Below are 24,263 nucleotides of genomic sequence, written 5' to 3'. Positions count from 1 at the left end.
TTTCAAGCTTAAGAATATTTTGCATTTGAAGTTATCTTCATGTAGAAATATAAGTATACTACTTTTGATGAAATCAAACAAAGTTTAATTTTGGACCCCCATTTTGGCCAACTTGAAAACTGGGCCCATAATCAAAAATCTAAGTATATTTTTAGATTCAGCATATCAAAGAACCCCAAGGATTGAATTTTGTTAAAATCAAACTAAGTTTGATATGGACCCTTTGGACCTTAATGTAGACCAATTTGAAACCGGGACCAAAAATTAAGAATCTTCATACACAGTAAGATTTGGCATATCAAAGAACCCCAATTATTCAATTTTTGATGAAATCAAACAAATTTTAACTTTGGACCCTTTGAGCCCCTTATTCCTAAACTATTTGGACCAAAACTCCCAAAATCAACCCCAATCTTCCTTTTATGGTCATAAACCTTGTGTTTAAATTTCATAGATTTCTATTTTCTAATACTTAAGTTATGGTGAAAAAAAACAAAAATAAATGCTTATTTGGGCCCCTTTTTGGCCCCTAATTCCTAAACTGTTCAGACCTTAACTCCCAAAATCAATCCCAACCTTTCTTTTGTGGTCATAAACCTTGTGTTTAAATTTCATTGATTTTAATAAACTTATACTTAAGTTATTGTGCAAAAACCAAGAATAATGCTTATTTGGGCCCTTTTTTGGCCCCTAATTCCTAAACTGTTTGAACAATAACTTCCAAAATCAATCCCAACCTATCTTTTGTGGTTATAAACCTTGTGTCAAAATTTCATAGATTTCTATTCACTTAAACTTAAGTTATATTGCGAAAACCAAGAAAATGCTTATTTGGACCCTTTTTGGCCCCCAATTCCTAAAATGTTGGGACCAAAACTCCTGAAACCAATCACAACCTTCCTTTTGTGGTTATAAACCTTGTTTTAAAATTTCATAGATTTCTATTCAATTTTACTAAAGTTAGAGTGCGAAAACTAAAAGTATTCGGACGTCACAGAGGAAGTTCTCATAGTTCTCATTAATTTTGTTAAACAAATATTTTTACATACCTTGTGTCTTTTTCTTTGGATTATTCTCCTCTTCAGTTGGCCAATCTATAATTATTTTATTGAGACTACAGTTCAGATATAAGGATCAAACAATAAAATTATCAAAAGTCTCAGATTATGTGAGCAAATTTCAACAACTTTGACTGGCTATACAGCCCTTACAGGGTCAGCTTAAAACATGATGATGGAATTTTTTATGTGTAGAACCACTAATTCAGGACCAGTCTGCTGAGAGAACATACAAGAAAGTAGTACATATTTTAAACAAAATAGTTCCTTCGCACAGATGTATCTTTGTCAATAGTGGATATATTGGCGTAGTTTTTGTACCAATGAAAGCTTGGGGACTTGGAATCACTGTAGAACCCTTGTTGAAAGATTTATTTAACCCCTTCCTGTTCCCATCGGTACTCTGGTACCGATGGGCTATATTTTTGGGCAACTAGCTTGCGTAAAGTATTGAATCTTTGACATTTATTGACGTACAGAAGTGGTGGATGGCTCAAATCAATCCCCTATATCACAGCTTGGTGATTCGTGGTGTTTAACACCTCTTCCTAGTACAGTTTGGTATCAAATCGCCCCTAACGAACAACGTTTTCTCCTGTGAAAACCGTGGGTTTTTTTTAATTTTGAACACAATATTTCCGTAGAGTTTGGGAAAATATACTGTTGATTTTGGGGGCAATATAACTTTTTTTTATTAACTTCGCCGTGTATTTTTAAAGGAAACTGTTCATAGTATGATTAAAACTTGTACCCAAGTGAAATAAGTGATTGCAAGTGTACCAACGCAATCATTTACTTGAAATGCACTCTCAATTTGTGGTCAGTATTTTCCAAATTATTTGAAAAAGAGACAAATAAAGACAAAAAGTCATGATTTTTTTTTTTCGAAGTTGAAATAGATGTAACAGAACATTGTTTCTGAAGTGCCTGGTTATGGTAATGCCGAAAACACCTTTGTTGAAATAAAGAAACCGGCAAAAGTTAAGAAAAAAATGGCAGACTAAAGTATGTTATCATCCTATATTTGCTCAAAATGATGGGATTTACAACAATTATATGTTATATCAAGACTTAATTTCTAAAGAAAACAGACTGATCATTTGTTAACTCTCACTTCGTGAATGGAACAGTTAACTACTAAAATTTCAATATTTTAAACTGGAACTCCCGTGGTTCAGTGGGAAGCTGCACTAGCCCACAGCAGGAAGATTGCATGTTCGAACCTCAAAGCCGGGGGTGAAAAAATAATTTCCTATATTAATTAAATGTAACTTAACTTAACTTTACTTTCAATTTCTAAAAGAGGTTCATGAATACATACAAAACTCAAATTAAAAACAATGTTTGTATGTTTTTAAATAATGTGTGTCCTAATTGCACCCCCCCCCCCCAAACCCCCTTTAAACTAAAACATCATAGGCCCAAAACACCAAAGTAATTATTGGTAATTCATTGAATCTTTACTTTTAAAGTCAAAATTCTATGTGCTGCTTGAATAAACATAATTTAACCTGAAATTTGTGTCAAGGATACGATTTTTGACGAAAAAACGGCTAAAATCCGTTATTTTGCATATTGCCGGCATCAACGTTTGGAAGGCATACAGCACATATTTCCCCCATCTATACCATAATGGTAACTTTCGTGTTTCTATCAGACTTAGGACATTGCTTTGACACCAAAACTATATCCTATTAGCCATTATAAAAGTCTCCAAACGACCTTTTTTGTATTTTTGTACTTTTTTTCCGCAAATCACGTGACTTTTGGACAGATAACACGTGACTTCAAAAGACAAAATTTCTGATATAATTATTTCTTTTAAATATTTAATCAATTATCTCTCAAATGGACCCAAAACAACCTTTGTGTCAGCTTCAGTGCGAATGCCATATGCGATTGAAATTTGATAGTGTCTTTCCATAAGTTTACGTCCAATTTGACGGAACGTGAAAGGGTTAAACAATATTAATAAAGAAGTATATGAAATTTTGATAGGAGGGCACATTTGGCCTGTTGTTAAGATCAGAAGTTCTTGTTTTTGTAATCAAACTTCTGGGAACCCTATAATATACAATTAAAGGTATGTTGATTTTCTCAGCACAAGTCATGATAAGGTACAGTTTTGACATGAAATAACTGCCACTTTGTTTGAACTTAAGACAAAGCAGTCATTAATGCTTGAAATTTCAGAATTTAACATAGAAAGCAATGGGGCTATGAATAAGGGGTTTTATACCTTTAACGACCTTGACTGGCTATACAGTCTTTGCACGGTTGGTAATACATTTGTTCAATACATTTTTATAAATTTCAATTAAAACATTAAATAGAAGTCTATTTCTCTTAAATGTTTTTGAAAATATATTATAGGTTCTAATAAGACATTCAAAATTAATAAATTTCTATCGTTTTTTTATTCTTTGTTCAATTTGTATTTAAGGAGGCTCCAAAAAAGGTACAAAAATTTCAGCAATTTTGTTTGTTTTTTAAAACATATATTATTTATAACTTTATTGGTTGTTACACTAATATGGTACAAAAATTTAACAACAAATCAATTTGATTTAGCCCCAAATGACTTTTAACATGTATGTCATCGAAAAAGCTCCAAATTATCTCCCTATTTTTGCAAAAATGACATTTTTTTTCTCAAATAAGCTGTATTCTACCTAAACTATTGTAAAATTTAAGCAATTTCTGTAATTCAGTTCATTTTTCATTTCCATATTACCTCTAATTCTTCTATTAGTTAAAAAAAAAAGGTATCTTTACAAAAATGTGTGCTTCCTCTGAAGGCTTAAATGAACGGTGACCTCAATTTAAAAATTTTCTATTTTATTATTTAGTATATGATAAAGTCAATTTAAAGAAAAATATTGTGAAATCCTATACTTAAAAAAAGATTTCTACCTTTGTACTCAATCTGTATCATGTGTAAAAGTTTCATTAAATTTGGTTGAGACAAACTAAAGTTAGAGAACAGAAACCAATAATATCCAGCATTTTTTTTTCATTTGTAAAGGGGCATAACTCTTTAACAGTAAAAGTAACACCTTCAAAATTCAAACTTAATCTGTTTTTTTTCTTGTAATAAGCTTTGTGTAATATTTTAATAACATATGGTTGAATAAATCTTCAGTTAGAGAACAGAAACCAACGTTGGAACAATGGTAAAAGTTGATGCACCCATGGGGCATACAACATTGTGGGTTGAACCTGGTTTTATGGCTAGTCAAACCTTCTGCTTGTTTTGCAATGTTAGAAATACATGTAAAATGATAATTTTATGTGACAGGAATACAGTACAAATAAGCACAAGAACACTCAGGACAGAGAATTACAATTGTTATCTGCATTTTGTTAATGTTTATAGGCAGGGTTTTCATTTGCATTCTGTCTGTAATAGGAAGATTATCTATTTTCAACTTATCCGGCCAGACTGTTAATTCTGAAATTCCTCCAGCACACAATACCTTTATAATTGAAATCAAGTCTGGTTTAGCTCCAAACACTTAATTTCTCTCTTTAGTAAACAACTAATGCATGTGTTTTCGTTAATGTCATTAATTAATGTATAAATACCTTTACAAAGAAGAAATACTGCTATTCCATATGTGAATACACCGGAAAGCAGAAGGAGAATATCTTTAAAATCAATGTCTTTCCCTAAAATATAAAGATAACCAATACCATGAATATGTAAACTTGAGAATGTTGACTCGCCAACAAAAAAAGTGGCTAAATGTTCTTTCTTTTTGATTTGAAATGACTTACTGTGAATAGATTAAGGTAAGGACGATATTAAGCAAGTTAAGACCTCTATTTTGAAAATATCATTGTTTGTAGATTCAGCCACAAGTACATTAAAAGCAATATCAGATTTTAGCTATAAATAGAAAAGTGAACAAACATTTCATTTACTATCCTTTGAACAAGTCTTGACTATCTTATAAACTAATAAAACCAGATGATCCGCAGGGCGCAGCTTTATACGACACAGAGGTTGAACCCTGAACATTTGGGGCTAGTTCAAGCTGGATACACCTCTGAATTTGGATTGTGATTAAATAGTTGACACAGCATAGGTTTCTGACACAGAATGAATGTGGTCTAATGATTTTTATTTATTTTTTGCTGTTGAGCTATTCACTATGCTGTTGAATATTAATACTCTCTCTCTCCAAAAAAATATTTGAAGAAATCTTATTTTTATTTTCTGAAATCTGAAATGAGAAAAATTGAATCCCCCCTCCCTTTCTCCAATTTTTTTTCATCTCCCTCTTTCCCTTATTCCAACTACATGTGTCAGAGCAACACCAATGGCCCTGTCTCAAAAAGTTGAAAAATCTGCAATTTCAATAACACATGTGGACACAAACATGATAGTAGTCTCACATATCAAAAATAAGCTAAAAAACTGGAGGCTTATAGAAAAGAAGTCTGTATAACTTTTTTCAATTTTCAAAATTATAAATCCTTAATTTTGACAAATATTAGAGGAGCAGAACAAAACTTGAACTTGATCTGTAACTCATCATGAGTAACTCACATACCAAAAATCAGCCCAATATCTGAAAGAGTTTAGAAAAAAGTCCATATAACTGTGATTTTCAACAATTATCAAAGTCCAAAGCCTGTTATTTCAACAAAAATCTGCAGAGCAGAACGAAACGTAAACTTGACCTGTAACTCATCATGGTTAACTCACATATTAATCAAAGCGCGAAAGCGCTGTAAAGGCAGTTAATTACAGGTTGTGTGTATTTCTAGTCCAGTTATATCATTATCTTCCATGGATAGAACAGAGGTGGTTTGTAGAATTTAAGATTTAGAGTTCTTTTGTACCCAGTTCACCTATATCTAGTCTACTGTTTACAGTATATTTTCTGTGCCTCCCATGAAATGCATTTTTAGCCATGGCCTTGTCAGTTTGCTTTAAATTTATGAGTTTGACTTTCCCTTTGGTGTCTTCCGTCCCTTTTCTTTAGACATATAAGAACTTTTCCTTTTCAATATAAATAGACTATTTTTAATTATTGATTGTATACACATATTCTATGACTCCCATAAAAAAAAGTTCACAAAGATTGACTAGTCTCTGTACTGTGTGTATAGCAAGGACATCAAGTAACATAATGGTAAATGTACATAGTAACATGTCAACTTTTTTGATGACCATACCTGTCAACTGTCAGTTTTTGCAGAGTATTTCCCCAATCGAGCTCAAGGCTCCCAAATGGAAATTTTGTAAGAGCAATTTTGTCGACTATTTTAAAGAAAACAATTAATTTAACAATGGCTATGAACTTACTAATGCACGAAGAAGCCAAAATCCACATTAGAATATATTTGAAGGGAATCCATGACAAATCGCCCCACTTTTCACTAACTCGCCCCACTTTAAAAACAAGGGTGCACACACTGAAATGTCTATTCTTCTTTACTAATCATTGATATTATGTTGATAGTCCTAATAATAAAGCGTTATTACAACTGTCACATAATCTTAACATAAACCAAGAAAACTAAACATTGACCTTTGAACCATGAAAATGAGGTCAAGGTCAGATAAACCATGCCAGGTAGACATGTACAGCTTACAATTCTTCCATACAACAAATAAAATTGACTTATTGCTTATAGTTTAAGAAAAACAGACCAAAACACAAAAGCTTAACACTGAGCAATGAACCGTAAAAAATGAGATCAAGGTCAAATAAAACCTGTGCGACTGACATATAGATCATGAAATATTTCCATACACCAAATATAGCTGACCTATTGCATATAGTATTAGAAAAAAAGGCCAAATCTCAAAAACTTAACTTTGACCACTGAACCATGAAAATGAGGTCAAGGTCATATGACACCGGCCAGGTAGACCTGTACACCTTACAACCATTCCATACACAAAATATAGAAGACCTATTGCAAACAGTATAAGAAAAACAGACCAAAACACAAAACTTAACTATAACCACTAAACCATGAAAATGAGGTCAAGGTCAGATGACACCTGCCAGTTGGACATGTACACCTTACAGTGCTTCCATACACCGAATATACTAGACCTATTGCTTTTAGTATCTCAGATATGGACTTGACCACCAAAACTTAACCTTGTTCGCTGATCCATGAAATGAGGTCGAGGTCAAGTGAAAACTGTCTGACGGGCAAGAGGACCTTGCAAGGTACGCACATACCAAATATAGTTATCCTATTACTTATAATAAGAGAGAATTTAACATTACAAAAATTTTTAACTTTTTTTTCAAGTAGTAATTAACTGAACCATGAAAATGAGGTTAAGGACATTGGACATGTGACCGACGGAATCTTCATAACATGAGGCAACCATATACAAAGTATGAAGCATCCAGGTCTCGGACCTTCTAAAATATAAACCTATTAAGAACTGAGCTAACATCGCCGCCGCCGTATCACTATCCCTACAATGTATGTTGAGCTTTCTGCGACAAAAGTCGCAGGCTCGACAAAAAAACTGCCCCAACCTGAATTACCAAATCGCCCCACTTGTGAACTGTGATAAATCCCGTTAATATTTCTCCTGCCAACTGGTCCCATCTAATGGAAATGGGTGAAATCTAGATAAATATATTATTAACAAGGATGAATTTAGTAATGCCAACTCGCCCCACTTATGGAAAAAGATGTTATTCCATTAAATATAAGTTAAATTCCTTATATTGCATTTTGATACATTTAACTGGTTTCTTTTCAACTGTTATGCAAATAACTAAGCTTCAAAACTTACAGTTATTCTTCAACAATCAGTTTTATTTTTAGAATTATAATTTCAGTATATATCAATAATACATGTAGTAATTAAATTAATTTTTGGTTTGTTTGTATTCTGTGTAGATTAGTTTTCGTTAAAGTGGTGCGAGTTTTTATTTTTCATTGTATATATTAATCTAAATATTACCGGTTTTTTATAAGTAGGGCGAGTTGACAGGAGTAATATTAAACATGATTTAACCAATTTCACATGTGGGGCGATTTGATAAATCAGTTTGTGGCAGTTTTTAAAAAAGTGGGGCGATTAGCCAGTGGGGCAACTTGTCCTGCTTCCATTTGAAGGCCCCCTTGAAGGTTTTGTATGACTATATTGACCATCTTTCACGTAAAACCCCCATGTGCAATATGAAAAGTTGGCAGATATGTTTCTAACTCCAGGCAAAATCTACCGGTATGAATGAAAAAGAAGTTTTCAATTAAAGCTCTGTGGCCATAACAGCTGTCTCATTAGCATTTAACCACTTCCCATATTTGCAATTAAAACAATAGAAGAAAATTATTCAACACAAAAACAAAACTTACTTGTAAATATGAAATTCTCTTTACGGTATGAGTTTTTCTCATAGTTTGAGATTGTACAGTAGTACATGTACCTGTAACTGCTTATACCTATTTCTTATTCACTTTTGCTTGATAAACTCACTAAATATCATATACATTGTACCACATCTCCTTATTTTTATAAGCATTCCAATAACATGAACAATTGTAATTCAATTCTATATACCAAAGCAAAATGAACTGCACCACTTTCATTCACTAGTATGCATTTTTTGGCAAAATACAAGTTCTTAAATGACACAATATATATTTATTGATAAAAAAAAATAATTTAGTATACAACTCTTTAACAGGTATAAAAAAAAGCACAGCTTTGTCATAACTTGTGAAATCTGTGCTGAAAACATAGACATTGATGGTATTTGAGTAATTCCATATGTGAAGCTCAACATTAGCTCGTCAGTTGGTGGTGGACAGTTATAGTTCCTTTCTGCAGGCTAGGATGAATGACTTTTCAGGAAAACCAATTTCACAAATCAAAACTTTCCTCTAGATTTCTCCTACAATATTCATCCAGTTTAGTTCTTTTGTTTTAATTGGACACCGTCCTGATTTTTAATTTTGCAAACCATTCAGTCTCTTGCTTGCAAATGGAGCATGAAAATAGGATGGGTATGGCAGTAGACAAGTCTCTTTAAAGTGGGTTTGTGCCCTGAAAAAAAGTTTTATAACTTAAGTTTTTTTGAAACTTGTGCAACACACATACCTAAATAACTATAACATAGAAGAGAGCATCATTCGTGTCAATGTTTTGTTCCTGTTTACATTGTCATTGATATTTTTTCAGAAAGCCTGAGGCATAACTCGTGAATTCCTGTCATTACATCCTAAATTAACATAATTACAGCTAGAATAATTATCAGTATGATATACGTACACTATCATTTTACAGCCCAAGTCTTCAGTATATATAATTGTTGCATTCATTCACTCCTGTGTTCAGTCGTTCAAAAATATTTAAACATCAACAAATGAACTTTAATAAGGACAAGAAAACACTAGAAAATATACGTACATTCAATCCGTGTTAAAGAGTATTTGAAAGAGAAATATATCTGGTTAAACGATGTATAAAGGAGGAAAAATTGTAGACATTGCATTACGATGCTTTCTACCTAATAGCACGTGGAGATGTTTACATATTTAGACTTGACCCAGTATGACCCGTACCTCGTAGGTCACCGCCGTCGTTTAAACACTCGACTACAGTCGTGTAAGACAGTAAAAAGCTTAAGCCTGTACTATTTGCGTGAAGTAAATGTTTTGTTCTGTACATTTAAATTGTTTTACCTGATAGCAAGGACGTATATCTATCCGTTTCCTTCTCAATTCACTTTGTCAAATCCTTCGAGCTTCTTCAAAACATACGTATTACTGCGCCGGAAGTAAGAAAAATATGAGAAATCCTCGTAAAATAATGTTATTTTCAATTTTGTGGAATCCATTTTGTTATATTTATTATACAAAGATAAAAAAAAGTTACGATTAATCATGAATTTGCATATCATTATACGGAACGTTTATGGACTATTTTTTTAGCTGTAAATCGGCCATTTTGGCGGGAAATCATATACACATACACACATAGATTGGCTGGTACCCGATCGTAATGTTACACATCACATATATCAAATAGCTAATACCCGGAACGTAGTACCGGGAACCAGGATAATACGTAGACAACATACATAACTAGAAACGCTTTTACGGTTTCTCGTTCATAAACCGAATTCCGCTTTGAATTATAGAAGATGCAATATTAATCATGTTCAGTCGACTTTTCATTGTTATATCAACGTCTGAACTAATTAAAGAATCTTTAGATGTCAGATAACACTCGAAATTGACCCGACCTCTTTCCACACGGAATACACATAATGATAGTTTGTAGTCAGGTTGACTGCTTATAATGCAAAATACACACTAATAACAATTTCTATAAAACGAACAATACATACTGATCGTTTCTTTAGTCCCCAATGTAAATGAAAGAAACAAAAAACATATTATACCATAAAAAGAAGAGGAGAAATTCGAACATTTCCGGGTCTATTTCTGGCCAAAAGACCCCCTGCAAAGATTGCGTATGAAAAGATGAACCTCATGACTTAAAAGTCAGGCCTTAAAGCACTGCCTTTAAAAATCAGCTGAGGGCTTTAGAAAAAAAACTATCGTCTATGTATGGTATGGTTTGTTGCGGAATGACAGATTTCAGACAGGGGTAAAACTATATGGCACCGACAAATTTCTAATGGAGTTTGCAACAATAACTACTCATTTAAATAAATCATAAAATATTAAAATATAAAATTTCATAGTCATTGTTTAAATTAATACTAATTAATAGTAACTTCTAAAATAATAAATGGGGAATGTGTCCAAACGGACACATATGATGCCCCTGCTGGCATATAATGTTGTAAAGGAACATAACTCAACTGTAAAAGTGAAGCTGCCAAAAATTGAACTTAAACTGAGTTTAGAAGTAATAAAAATTATATACACATTTTATTAAATTTAGTTGACACAAACTTAATCCAAGAGAACAGAAACTAAAACATTCTTCAATTTTTTAGTTTGTAAAGGGGCATAACCCTAGAATGGTAATCAAAGTGCTTGCAATCACTTGCTTGTGCTTGTAAAGACTGTTTTAATTTATTAGTTGGTAGTAAAGTGAATATTGCATTGTATATTGTATATAGCATTGATTTAAGTTGATTCAACTACTATTCTGGACAAAGAAAGATAACTCCAACTTTCAAAGAAGAGCTTTATCAGCAACTTTTTATATTGGCATATTTCCAATGAAGTTTATTAAAGTAAAGTTATTTGCAAATTTCCAAAGGAATTTATTAATAATTAAGTTTTTGGCAAATTTCCAGTATACATAATCTAAAAACAGTTTAGATGAGATATTCAAATGAGTTTCAACTACCAACCTTACACTGCTTTTAAATCATGTTTGTACTTAAGTAATTGTCCATTAACCTGGAAACCCTTGTCCTCCTTTTTTGCACCTTATTCCTTAACAGTTTGAGCCATAACTCCCAACAACAATTCTTACCATCTCTTTGTGGTATTAATTCCAATATTCAAAATCTAAATACATGGTCAGATTCAGCATATCAAAGGACCCCAAGAATTCAATTTTTGATAAAATCAAATAAAGTTCAATTTTGGACCCTTTAGACCTCACTGTGAACCAATTTGATATTCGAAACCCAAATATCATAAATCTAAATACATGGTTAGATTCAGCATATCAAGAAGAACGCGCCCATATATTCAATTTTTGTTGAAATCATACAAAGTTTAATTTTGGACCCTGATTTGGACCAACTTGATTACTGGGCCCATAAATAAAATCAAAGCGCTTCAAGCACTGTAGGCAGTTAAACACAAGAGTGCACACACTGAAATGTCTCGCCTTCTTTTCTTATCATTGATATTATGTTGATAGTCCAAAGTATATTACAACTGTCACATAAACTTAACATTAACCAAGATAACTAAATAAAGACCAATGAACCATGAGAATGAGGTCAAGTCAGATGAACCATACCAAGCAGACCTATACACCTAACAAAGCTTCCACACAACAGTTATAGTTGACCTATTACTTATAGTTTGAGAAAAATAGACCAAAACACAACCAGATGCTCCGCAGGGTGCAGCTTTATACGACCGCAGAGGTTGAACCCTGAACGGTTGGGGAAAGTATGGACACAACATTCAACCTGGATTCAGCTCTAAATTTGGATTGTGATTAAATAGTTGACATAGCATAGGTTTCTGACACAGAATGAATTTGGTCTAATGAACTTAAAAAAAATAATTTGCCTTTAAGCAATTCACTATGCTGTTGAATATTAATCCTCTCAAAAAAATGTTTGAAGAAATTTTCTTTTTATTTATGAAATCTGAAATGAGAAAAATTGACCCTCCCCAAAACTTTTGTTTTCACATCCCCCTTTCCCTTATTCCAAAACTGATCTCTATTCAAATTTCTAATGGAGTTTGCAACAATAACTGATCATTTAAATACATCATAAAATATTAAAATGTAAAAAAAAGTGCTTGTTATCACTGAATGGTAAAGATGTTTTAATTTATCAGTTGGTAGTAAAAGTGAAAATACATTGTATATTGTATAAAACAATGATTTAAGTTGATTCAACTACTATTCTGGACAAAAAAAAAAAGAAAGATAACTCAAATTTTCAAAGAATATTGAAAATATCTTGCTATTGCACAAATATCTATTCTGGACAAAGAAAGATAACTCCAATTGAAAATTGATTGCTATTGCACAATATTGTGCAATTAGATATTTCTTGCTATTGAGGAATACTGTCAATTGAAGATTTCTTGCTATTGCACAAATATCTATTCTGGAAAAAGAAAGATAAATCCAATTGAAAATTGATTGCTATTGCACAATATTGTGCAATTAGATATTTCTTGCTATTGTGCAATACTGTCAATTGAAGATTTCTTGCTATTGAACAATACTGTGCAATTGAAAATTTCTTGCTATTGCACAATATTGTACAATTGAAGATTTCTTGCTATTTCTGAATACTGTGCAATTGAAAATTCTTGCTATTGCACATTACTTAATATAATAAGTTTGAATCCTGATTTGGACCAACATGAAACTTTGCCCTAAATCAAAAATCTAAGTACATGTTTAGATTCAGCATATCAAAGAAGCCCAAGAATTCAATTTTTGTTTAAGTCAAACTTAGTTTAATTTTGGACCCTTTGGACCTTAATGAAGACCAATTTGAAAACAGGACCAAAAAATTAAGACTCTACTAACACAGTTAGATTTGGCATATCAAAGAACCTCAATTATTCAATTTTTGATGAAATCAAACAAAGTTTAATTTTGGACCCCAATCTGGACCAACTTGAAAACTGGGCCAATAATAAAAAAATCTAAGTACATTTTTAGATTCAGCAGATCAAAGAACCCCAATGATTCAATTTTTGTTTATTTTTGGACCCTTTAGACCTTAATGTAGACAAATTTGAAAACGGGACCAAAAATTAAGAATCTACATACACAGTTAGATTCAGCATATCAAAGAACCTCAATTATTCAATTTTTGATGAAATCAAACAAAGTTTAATTTTGGACCCCAATCTGGACCAACTTGAAAACTGGGCCAATAATAAAAAATCTAAGTACATTTTTAGATTCAGCAGATCAAAGAACCCCAATGATTCAATTTTTGTTTATTTTTGTACCCTTTAGACCTTAATGAAGACAAATTTGAAAACGGGACCAAAAATTAAGAATCTACATACACAATTAGATTCAGCATATCAAAGAACCTTAATTATTCAATTTTTGATGAAATCAAACAAAGTTTAGTTTTGGGCCCCTTAATCCCAAACTGTTCGGACCAAAACTCCCAAAATCAATACCAACCTTCCTTTTATGGTCATAAACCTTGTGTTTAAATTTCATATATTTCTATTTACTTTTACTCAAGTTATGGTGCGAAAACCAAGAAAAATGCTTATTTGGACCCCTTTTAGGCCCCTAATTCCTTAACTGTTAAGACCAAAACTCCCAAAATCAATACCAACCTTCCTCACGTGGTCATAAACCTTGTATTTAAATTTCATAGACTTCTATTTACTAATACTAAAGTTATGGTGCGGAAACCAAGAAAAATGTGTATTTGGACCCCTTTTTGGTCCCTTATTCCTAAACTGTTAGAACCAAAACTCCCAAAATCAATCCCAACCTTCCTTTTATGGTCATAAACCTTTCAAAATTTCATAGATTTCTATTTACTTAAACAAAAGTTACTGTGCGAAAAGCAAGAAAATGTTTATATGGGCCCTTTTTGGCCCATTATCCTAAAATGTTGGGATCAAAACTCCCAAAATCAATCCCAACCTTCCTTTTGTGGTCATAAACCTTGTGTTAAAATTTCATAGATTTCTATTAATTTTTACTAAAGTTAGAGTGCAAAAACTAAAAGTATTCGGCCGACGCCGACGCCAACTTGATAGCAATATACGACGAAAAGGTCAGATGACACCTGCCAGTTGGACATGTACACTTTACAGTCCTTCCATACACAGAATAAACTAGCCCTACTGCTCATAGTATCTGAGATATGGACTTGACCACCAAAACTTAACCTTGTTCACAGATCCATGAAATGAGGTCGAGGTCAAGTAAAAACTTTGTTCACAGATCCATGAAATGAGGTCGAGGTCAAGTGAAAACTGTCTGACGGGCATGAGTACCTTGCAAGGTACGCACATACCAAATATAATTATCCTATTACTTATTATAAGAGAGAATTCAACATTACAAAAAATCTGAACTTTTTTTTCGAGTGGTCACTGAACCATGAAAATGAGGTCAAGGACATTGGACATTTGACTGACGGAAACTTCATAACATGAAGCATCTATATACAAAGTATGAAGCACCCAGGTCTCTCACCTTCTTAAATATAAAGCTTTTAAGAAGTTAGCTAATGCTGCCGCCGCCGTAGCTGTAGCTGACGCCGGATCACTATCCCTATGTCGAGCTTTCTGCAACAAAAGTTGCAGACTCGACAAAAAACCAAGGCAAACATAATTATGAAAACTGTGGCAATGTTGCCTCATTTTTTTTTTTAAAGATTTAAAAAGAACAAAAACAAAACATTCATATATAATTGTACATTTATGTTCATTTAATTAATTAATCATTAAGGCAAATAATTCATATTTTATCAAGGTTTTCAATAGCAACCTATATATCAAGTATATTTTTTTTCATGGTCATGAGTCTTGAAACAGCAGTGGTACAAATTTGCAATGATTGCAGTTCTTCTAGTTGATTGTAATTGTTCGTATTAGTTGACTGTTAGTCATGTTAGTAGTTCAAGTTGACTTTGTAAAATTATGAATGAACTTGCTTCCCTGGAAAGAAAACTAAGTTTGTGTTCTACAAAGCACAGAGCTGACAGATGATGTTGAGTTATGAAAGACAGGTAGAAAACTACAAGCATGTAAAATCCTGTGATGTATCCAATTTCTGGGTACATCAAATAGACAAATAGATAACCAGTATTCCTAGATGTGTCTTTAAGGGTTTTTTTCCCCCACCTAAATTCCATTCCATTAAATTGAAATGTGTATTGACATTGAATGAAAATGTCTGTTCAGAGAAAGCAAATAATAATCTTAATATTTTTTAAATTTTGACTGTCTAAAGTGACTTTTATTTATCATACTTTTATATCTTAAAATGAAAACTTTTCAACATTTTGGAACTTTTTTGTCTCCTCTAGTCATTTTTATTCCAATTTAATAATACAGGGAATATGAAGGCTTCCAAGAATGAACAAGTGACATGTCTAACTCTGAACAGTTAGAAAACAGACTATAATGCCATCAAATGCTTGTTCTTGATATTTGAAACTGCATGCATATACGTAAAGGACATACCGTTTATGATAGTGATGAGTTCTTGCGTCATACTAAAACTTAATTCCTGCATGGTTATATCTTGCCATACGTTAATATTCGTTTGGTAGGTGATTACTCAAAATCGTTATTTAAAAATCCTGTTTGTGAGATGGATTCATTTCAATAAAGAAATTTCTTCTATATATTGACTTTCACAAGTGTATAACACGGAGGAGCTCTGAAGTTACATCACTCCCATTTTGTTTGGATGTGAACCATCGATGTTTACAGCAATATCAAAGAATAAGATTATGAAGTTAGAAAGAACTATGGGCAACATGTGGCAAATATTACATGCATATTAGACCATGATACGAGGTTGACTGGAATTTTTAGCAAGGATTTCTAAGCATGTAACAGATAGAAAACTCAGGAGAATAGTTCATAGAACAAAAAGGGGCAGTGGCAAATATTTCATGTATATTTTGAACACAGAGAGAATTACCCGGCACCCTTTGCAAAATCAAAATGCTGGAAAGCACCTGTGGAAAGTTTGCAACAGTAGATTGTAATATTTCAAAAAGATAGTGTGTAGATTGCATGGTTACCTTTTTTTCCTACTTAAAAAAGAAAAAACTTTATCAAGAAATAATTGTAAAAGGATGCTGCTACGAAGTCTCCCAAACAAAGCTCTCAAAATTAGTCATTCCCACGGGTCGCCTGACATTAAGCAAAGTCCAATACAAATTGGTCCGGTCTAGTAAAGTGATATTCATGATTTGGGGGTGGGGATCTAGACAGTTTACAAGTTCTCAAACAGGCAGGAGGTAGGGTAAGAGTGGCCCTAGGGGACTAGCCTTTTATTTCATCTGATTTGTTTTATTATTCTGTACAAGAATATAAGTTGTTTCAGTGTGGGGATTTCAACAGTTTTCAAGTTTTCGCAAAGGGGGTGGATCTTGACTGTTTACAAGTTCTGAAAACAGGATGGGGTGGGGTTACACCGAGGGACTTAATTATATTTCACTTTATTCATTTTATTGTCCAATACAAGAATATTTATGATTAAGGGTTTGGGATCTCAACTGTTAACATGTTCTCAAACATGAGGGGTTGGGGATGACTCAAGAGGTACTCCCACTATATTTCATTGGTTTTGTTTTGTTGCCCCATAAAATAGAATATATATGGTTTAGGGGTGATCATCTGGACCGTATAGGTCACCCCTGTGGACTTCTTCTATATTTCATTTTGATTTATTTTATTTTCTCATACAAAATATATATGGTTTGTGGGTGGGGATATCAGCCGTTTACAAGTTCTCAAACAACAAGGGGATGGGAGTGACCCCTAGGGACTCGCCTTCTTTTGAACTTGATTTGTTTTATTGTCCAGTACAAGAATATATATGGTTAAGGGGAGGGGATCTTGACCATTTCAATGTTGTCAAACAACAGGGGTTGGGGCTGACCCAAAGGGACTCCCACTTTATTTCATTGAATTTGTTTTGTTGCCCTATACAAAAATAGATATGGTATAGGGGTGGGGATCTCGACCGTTTACAAGTTCTCAGACATGAGGGGGTGGGGCTGATCGACCCAAAGGGACTCCCACTTTATTTCATTTGATTTGTTTTGTTGCCCTATACAAAAATATATATGGTTTAGGGGTGGGGATCTCAACTGTTTACAAGTTCTCAGACATGAGGGGGTGGGGCTGACCCAAAGGGACACCCACTTTATTTCAGTGAATTTGTTTCCCTATACAACTAGAGGCTCTAAAGAGCCTGTGTCGCTCACCTTGGTCTATGTGCATATTAAACAAAGGACACAAATGGATTCATGACAAAATTGTATTTTGGTGATGGTGATGTGTTTGAAGTTCTTACTTAACTGAACGATTTTGCTTCTTACAATTATATCTATCATGAACTTTGCCCATTAGTAACAGAGAACTATATTTGGTAAAAATTTACATAAATTTACCAAATTAATGAAAATTGTTAAAAATTGACTATAAAGGGCAATAACTCCTTAAGGGGTCAATTGACCATTTAGGTCATGTTGACTTATTTGTAGATCTTACTTTGCTGAACATTATTGCTGTTTACAGTTTATCGCTATCTATAATAGTATTCAAGATAACCAAAAACGGCAAAATTTCTTTAAAAATTACCAATTGGAGGGCAGCAACGCAACAACCAGTTGTCCAATTCATCTGAAAAATTCAGGGCAGATAGATATTGACTTGATTAACAATTTAACTTCTTGTCAGATTTGCTCTAGATGCTTTGGTTTCATAGTTATAAGCAAAAAACTGCATTTTACCCCTATGTTCTATTTTTAGCCGTGGCGGCCATCTTGGTTGAATGGGCAGGTCATCGGACACTTTTTTCAAACTAGATACCCCAAAGATGATTGTGGCCTAGTAGTTTCAGTGGAGATTTTGTAAAAGATTACTTAGATTTATGAAAAATGGTTAAAGATTGACTATAAAGGGCAATAACTCCTAAAGGAGTCAACTGACCATTTTGGTCATGTTGATTTATTTGTAGATCTTACTTTGCTGAACATTATTGCTGTTTACAATTTATCTCTATCTATAATAATATTCAAGATAATAACCAAAAACAGCAAAATTTCCTCAAAATTACCAATTCAGGGGCAGCAACCCAACAACCGATTGACCGATTCATCTGAAAATTTCAGGGCAGATAGATCTTGACCTGATAAACATTTTTATCCCTGTCAGATTTCCTCAAAATGCTTTGGTTTTAGAGTTATAAGCCAAAAACTGCATTTTACCCCTATGTTCTATTTTTAGCGGTGGCGGCCATCTTGGTTGGTTGACCAGGTCCACCACACATTTTTTAAACTAGATACCCCAAGGATGATTGTGGCCTAGTTTGGATTAATTTGGCCAAGTAGTTTCAGAGGAGAAGATTTTTGTGAAAGATTACTTTAATTTACGAAAAAATGGTAAAAAATTGACTATAAAGGGCAATAACTCCTAAAGGAGTCAACTGACCATTTTGGTCATGTTGACTTATTTGTAGATCTTACTTTGCTGAACATTATTGCTGTTTACAGTTTATCTCTATCTATAATAATATTCAAGATAATAACCAAAAACAGCAAAATTTCCTCAAAATTACCAATTCAGGGGCAGCAACCCAACAGATTGACCGATTCATCTGAAAATTTCAGGGCAGATAGATCTTGACCTGATAAACATTTTTATCCCCATGTCAGATTTCCTCAAAATGCTTTGGTTTTTGAGTTATAGGCCAAAAACTGCATTTAACCCCTTTGTTCTATTTTTAGCCGTGGCGGCCATCTTGGTTGGTTGACCAGGTCACGCCACACATTTTTTAAACAAGATACCCCAAAGATAATTGTGGCCAAGTTTGGATTAATTTGGCCAAGTAGTTTCAGAGGAGAAGATTTTTGTAAAAGATTACTTTAATTAACGAAAAATGGTTAAAAATTGACTATAAAGGGCAATAACTCCTAAACGGGTCAACTGACCATTTTGGTCATGTTGACTTATTTGTAGATCTTACTTTGCTGAACATTATTGCTGTTTACAGTTTATCTCTAACTATAATAATATTCAAGATAATAACCAAAAACAGCAAAATTTCTTCAAAATTACCAATTCAGGGGCAGCAATCCAACAACCGATTGACCGATTCATCTGAAAATTTCAGGGCAGATAGATCTTGACCTGATAAACATTTTTACCCCATGTCAGATTTGCTCTAAATGCTTCGGTTTTTGAGTTATAAGCCAAAAACTGCATTTTACCCCTATGTTCTATTTTTAGCCGTGGCGGCCATCTTGGTTGGTTGACCGGGTCACGCCACACATTTTTTAAACTAGATACCCCAATGATGATTGTGGCCAAGTTTGGTTTGATTTGGCCCAGTAGTTTCAGAGGAGAAGATTTTTGTAAAAGCTAACGCCGGACGACGAACGACGGAAGCCGGACGCCGGACGCTGGACGCCGGACGCCAGACGCAAAGTGATGAGAAAAGCTCACTTGGCCCTTTGGGCCAGGTGAGCTAAAAATATATATGGTTTAGGGGTGGAGATCTCTACCGTTTACAAGTTCTCAGACATGAGGGGGTGGGGCTGACCCAAAGGGACACCCACTTTATTTCATTTGATTTGTTTTGTTGCCCTATACAAAAATATATATGGTTTAGGGGTGGGGATCTCGACCGTTTACAAGTTCTCAGACATTAGGGGGTGGGGCTGACCCAAAGGGACTCCCACTTTATTTCATTGAATTTGTTTTGTTGCCCTATACAAAAATATATATGGTTTATGGGTGGGGTGACTGACCCCTCTGGAGTTCCTCTATATTTCATTTGATTTATTTCATTGTCCCATACAATAATATATATGGTATATGGGTGGAGATCTCAACTGTTAATAAGTTCTCAAAAAACCAGGGGGTGAGAGTGACCCCAGGGGACTCGCCTTTTATTTCATCTGATTTGTTTTATTGTAACGTATAAAGAACATATAATGTTTAGGAGTGGGGATCTGACTGTTTTTAAGTATTCAAACATGAGGGGTTAGGTGGGGTGACACCATGGACTCAACCTAAATTTAATTAATTTGTTTTGTTTTATAGTCCTGTGATCATTACTGAAAACCATGTGTGTCTGTCACTTACTGTTTTCTTCAAGTTTATAATTTATTATTGTTATTGAAAATTAAAAAAAAAATCCCTTAGGGTTCTTTAGTAAATTCCTCCCTTCTGTTGGCCCCTCAAAATACAACTAAATAGACCCCAAGGTGAAAAAGAATAAGTAGTTATCAAAAGTACCAGGATTATAATTTTATACGCCAGACGCGCGTTTCGTCTACATAAGACTCATCAGTGACGCTCAGATCAAAATAGTTAAAAAGCCAAATAAATACAAAGTTGAAGAGCGTTGAGGATCCAAAATTCCAAAAAGTTGTGCCAAATACGGCTTAGGTTATCTACTCCTGGGGTAAGAAAATCCTTAGTTTTTCGAAAAATTCAAAGTTTTGTAAACAGAAAATTTATAAAAATGACCATATAATTGATATTCATGTCAACACCGAAGTGCTGACTACTGGGCTGGTGATACCCTCGGGGACGAAACGTCCAATAAGAATTGAGCAAAAACTTTGTTTAGGAGTCTTAATGCCAATTAGTATAATTACGATTTTTGTTATAGTCCGATTTCTAATGCCGAATATGTAAAAGGCCGAGTTTATTATAGTCCAAGTTTGTTGTGGGCCGAGATCAGATGAGATACTATGATATTTCCGATACTCTCGGGCTTTTACATATTGAATAGAAATTTGTAAAAATCGTAGTATAAAGCAGCGAAAAATGTTCATTTATGAAATATTTTAAACACGCTATTAATTTTCTCTTCAACCGGAGGAAGGTAGGAAACCTTTGAAACCGGGATTGTAGTACTCCCGTTTGGAGGCACACATATATGGATCTGATGCATGTCTGAAGAATACCGATAAAATCTTAACGTAGAAACTGCTGTCTCGTGTGTGTATTGATTTTACTTTCCGCGTAGCGCAGATCCGCGAAGTAGTGTTTGTTCGTCTTTCAAATGAAGTTGAATTATTTGATTTATCGATGAAAATTCAGTACATTTTTTATTCAAACTGTATGCTATTAAACTAGAAGAGCTCAAAATTTTAAAAGCATCTTTCTATTATTAGTTTTCAAACACCAGTACTACATTATCTAGAAGTAGGACACACTTCCTAAAGTAAGTTAGGCTGTCTCTTTTCCGGTTAGGCCAATGCCTTAAGAAAGTTTATTGCTATAGCAAGCTAAAGCAAACTTTCCAAAAACCCTCCTTTTTCTAATTTGTGCCTGGATACTTATGTTCTGAAATGTAGTTTCACTTTCCATATTCGGTTTTTATTCTAATGTAAGCTCCATGTGGTAAAAATCATGTGATGCAGGAATATAGAATCTTGGAGTTGGGCTATTTCTTACTTATTTCTTTCTTTCGGGCGTATACTCCAAGCAAACAACCTGCATATGTATAATGGCACTGTAGATTTTCGTATTAAATGAAGAAAGTTGCCAGTCCGGTACATGAACAGATTGGTTAAATAGCAAGGTTTTAATTTTAATTAGACTGGAAAGCTTAATACGAGAGTTGAAAATAGAGAGCACAAAAAGGGGGGGGGGGGGGAGGAGTTCCACAGGGAATATTTTTATCTTATGAACTCTACATTTGAAGGTTTATTATTATTTTTATTCAATTAAAAAAAGAGAAAAACTAATGTAAAACAAATTGTGAATGGTCTTTCTACCTTTCTCCCATGCCAAGAAATTGCCTCCATTGAAATTCTGCAAACACCCCATAGAGCAAATTACATGGATTATTAATATTGACCATTTTGTATATGGCTGTGTTCTAAGTTACATGTACATGAAGGTCATAAATTAATTTGTTGAATGAAATCATATCTTTAACTACTAATGGGTGCCATAGGAGGTTGACTGGAATTTTTAGCGAGGATACTCTCGTACTAGTAGTACAAGGTTCTTGTGTCATTCGCCTTAGACACACATCTTTTAAATGATGTTTAAAAAAACCACTTATTTATGCTCATTAAATGACTTTGAACTATTAATTTTTCACCAATTCCAATTTAAATAGTAAAAAACGACAGACCTTGGTTACTTAAAAAAAATGTCCATATCAAGTTAGTTAGTCGGATAAAACACAAGACACGCGATTACGACTACATTAGGCTACTGTGGTTTTGGTCATTTGTGGTTTATAGACATATCTATCGAGAAGACACAGGACCGGCAACATATTGGAAGTCACATTGTATCCAAGGTCGACGACACATGGCGATGTCTCCTTATCTTCTCCCTTAGTAACTATTAAACTTCAAACTACCAAGCTGTTGTGTATTTTATCAGAGTTATATTACAAGATATTGTCCCCACATTAATGGTGCCGTGACTAATGGAGCTACCAAAGCTGAAATCAAGAGGAACGGGCAATCGTAGTGCCGTTACCAGACTTTTACGAAAATTTGCAGAGGCAAAAGAAAGTTCTGAATTCGACAGCGAGGAGCTGTTTGCTACATATGAAAATCTACAACAGAAGAAGAAGTTACTCGACACACTGAATGAACAAATTGAGAACGCATCGGAAACAGAGGATATAGAGACGGAAATCGTAGACACAGATGAGTATAATACAAATTTTGTTACTAAACTGAGACATTTTAAGATATTCATAAATAAAACATCACAACCTATTTCCAATCAACCATTACATTGGTCTTATCAAGTTTTAAATGTAGACAGTCCACTGTTCATCCCTACTAGTTCACCCGAAATTGTACAGACAAGTTATGTCGCTCCGTCATTGCCACAGTCAAATGATGCCGCTCGAATTTTAACAGAGATAAGCCAAATTGCCACATCAATTCCCATGTCAAGCTATGCTATCCTGTCCGCTATATCCAGCAATCACCGTTTGCCAAAATTCACTTTACCTACATTTAATGGCAATATATTAGAATGGCCAAGCTTTTGGGATTTGTACGAATCAGCTGTTGATTACAACCCAACATTAACAGATGTTCAAAAGTTTAATTATTTGAAGGCCCAATTAGAAAACGAAGCCGCTCAGACAATTGCCGGATTTTCTCTAACTAACGCTAACTATGCTGAAGCCGTAAATGTTCTGATAGAGAGATTTGGACAGACTCATAAAACAACACAAGCACACCTACAAGCACTGCTTGATATTACGCCACCCAGAAATGATCTCATAAGCTTGAGAATTTTTTACGACAAAATGGAGAGTTTAGTCAGAGGACTTGAATTGCTTGGACAGACACAGGACTCGTACGGTAATTTATAAGTCCCGATTATAATCAACAAACTGCCCGGAGAAATTAGAAAGCATCTCGCACGGGAACATGGTACGACAAATTGGCTATTACGAGATCTTCGAAGAAGTATACATAAAGAGATACAAATCATGGAAGCCGGACAAGTTACACAGACAGAAAGTGATATTTCGTATTCTACCCTTTTCGCCGGTGCTAACTCTGACACAAAGAAAACACAACACAAGTACTAGAAATGTTAATCAGCATTTAACAGAAAAGCTGTGCATTTTCTGCAAAGATATTCATACGCCTGCCAACTGCCAGAAAGTACGCAGATTAGATGAACGCATCCCTATTGTTAAACGTAACAATTTATGCTTCAACTGCCTCGGTACACATCACATAAAAGAATGCAAATTGAAAAGCTCATGTTGTAACTGTGGTAAACGACACCACACTAGTGTATGTAATGAAGTTGAACACACCGCGAACCCCGAGAGACAAAAGATTCCGCTCACAG

At 33.9% G+C, this 24,263-nt stretch overlaps 1 protein-coding gene across 1 annotated transcript in view; it reads right to left on the bottom strand.

The window, feature by feature from the left end:
* Positions 1-24,263, bottom strand: part of LOC134723255 (uncharacterized) — a 143,813-nt gene that overhangs the window by 21,611 nt on the left and 97,939 nt on the right. The window contains exons 10-11 of the mRNA XM_063586876.1: positions 4,644-4,727; positions 1,050-1,094 (exon numbers count right to left, since the gene is read on the bottom strand). Of these exons, the coding sequence (XP_063442946.1) occupies positions 1,050-1,094; positions 4,644-4,727 (129 nt within the window). The remainder of the gene's footprint in view (positions 1-1,049; positions 1,095-4,643; positions 4,728-24,263) is intronic.

Source organism: Mytilus trossulus, chromosome 6 (genome assembly GCF_036588685.1).
Source record: "Mytilus trossulus isolate FHL-02 chromosome 6, PNRI_Mtr1.1.1.hap1, whole genome shotgun sequence".
NCBI classification, from domain to species: Eukaryota; Metazoa; Mollusca; class Bivalvia; order Mytilida; family Mytilidae; genus Mytilus; species Mytilus trossulus.
The sequence above is the reverse complement of the archived record's forward strand: the minus strand, read 5'-3'. Positions and strand labels throughout refer to the sequence as shown.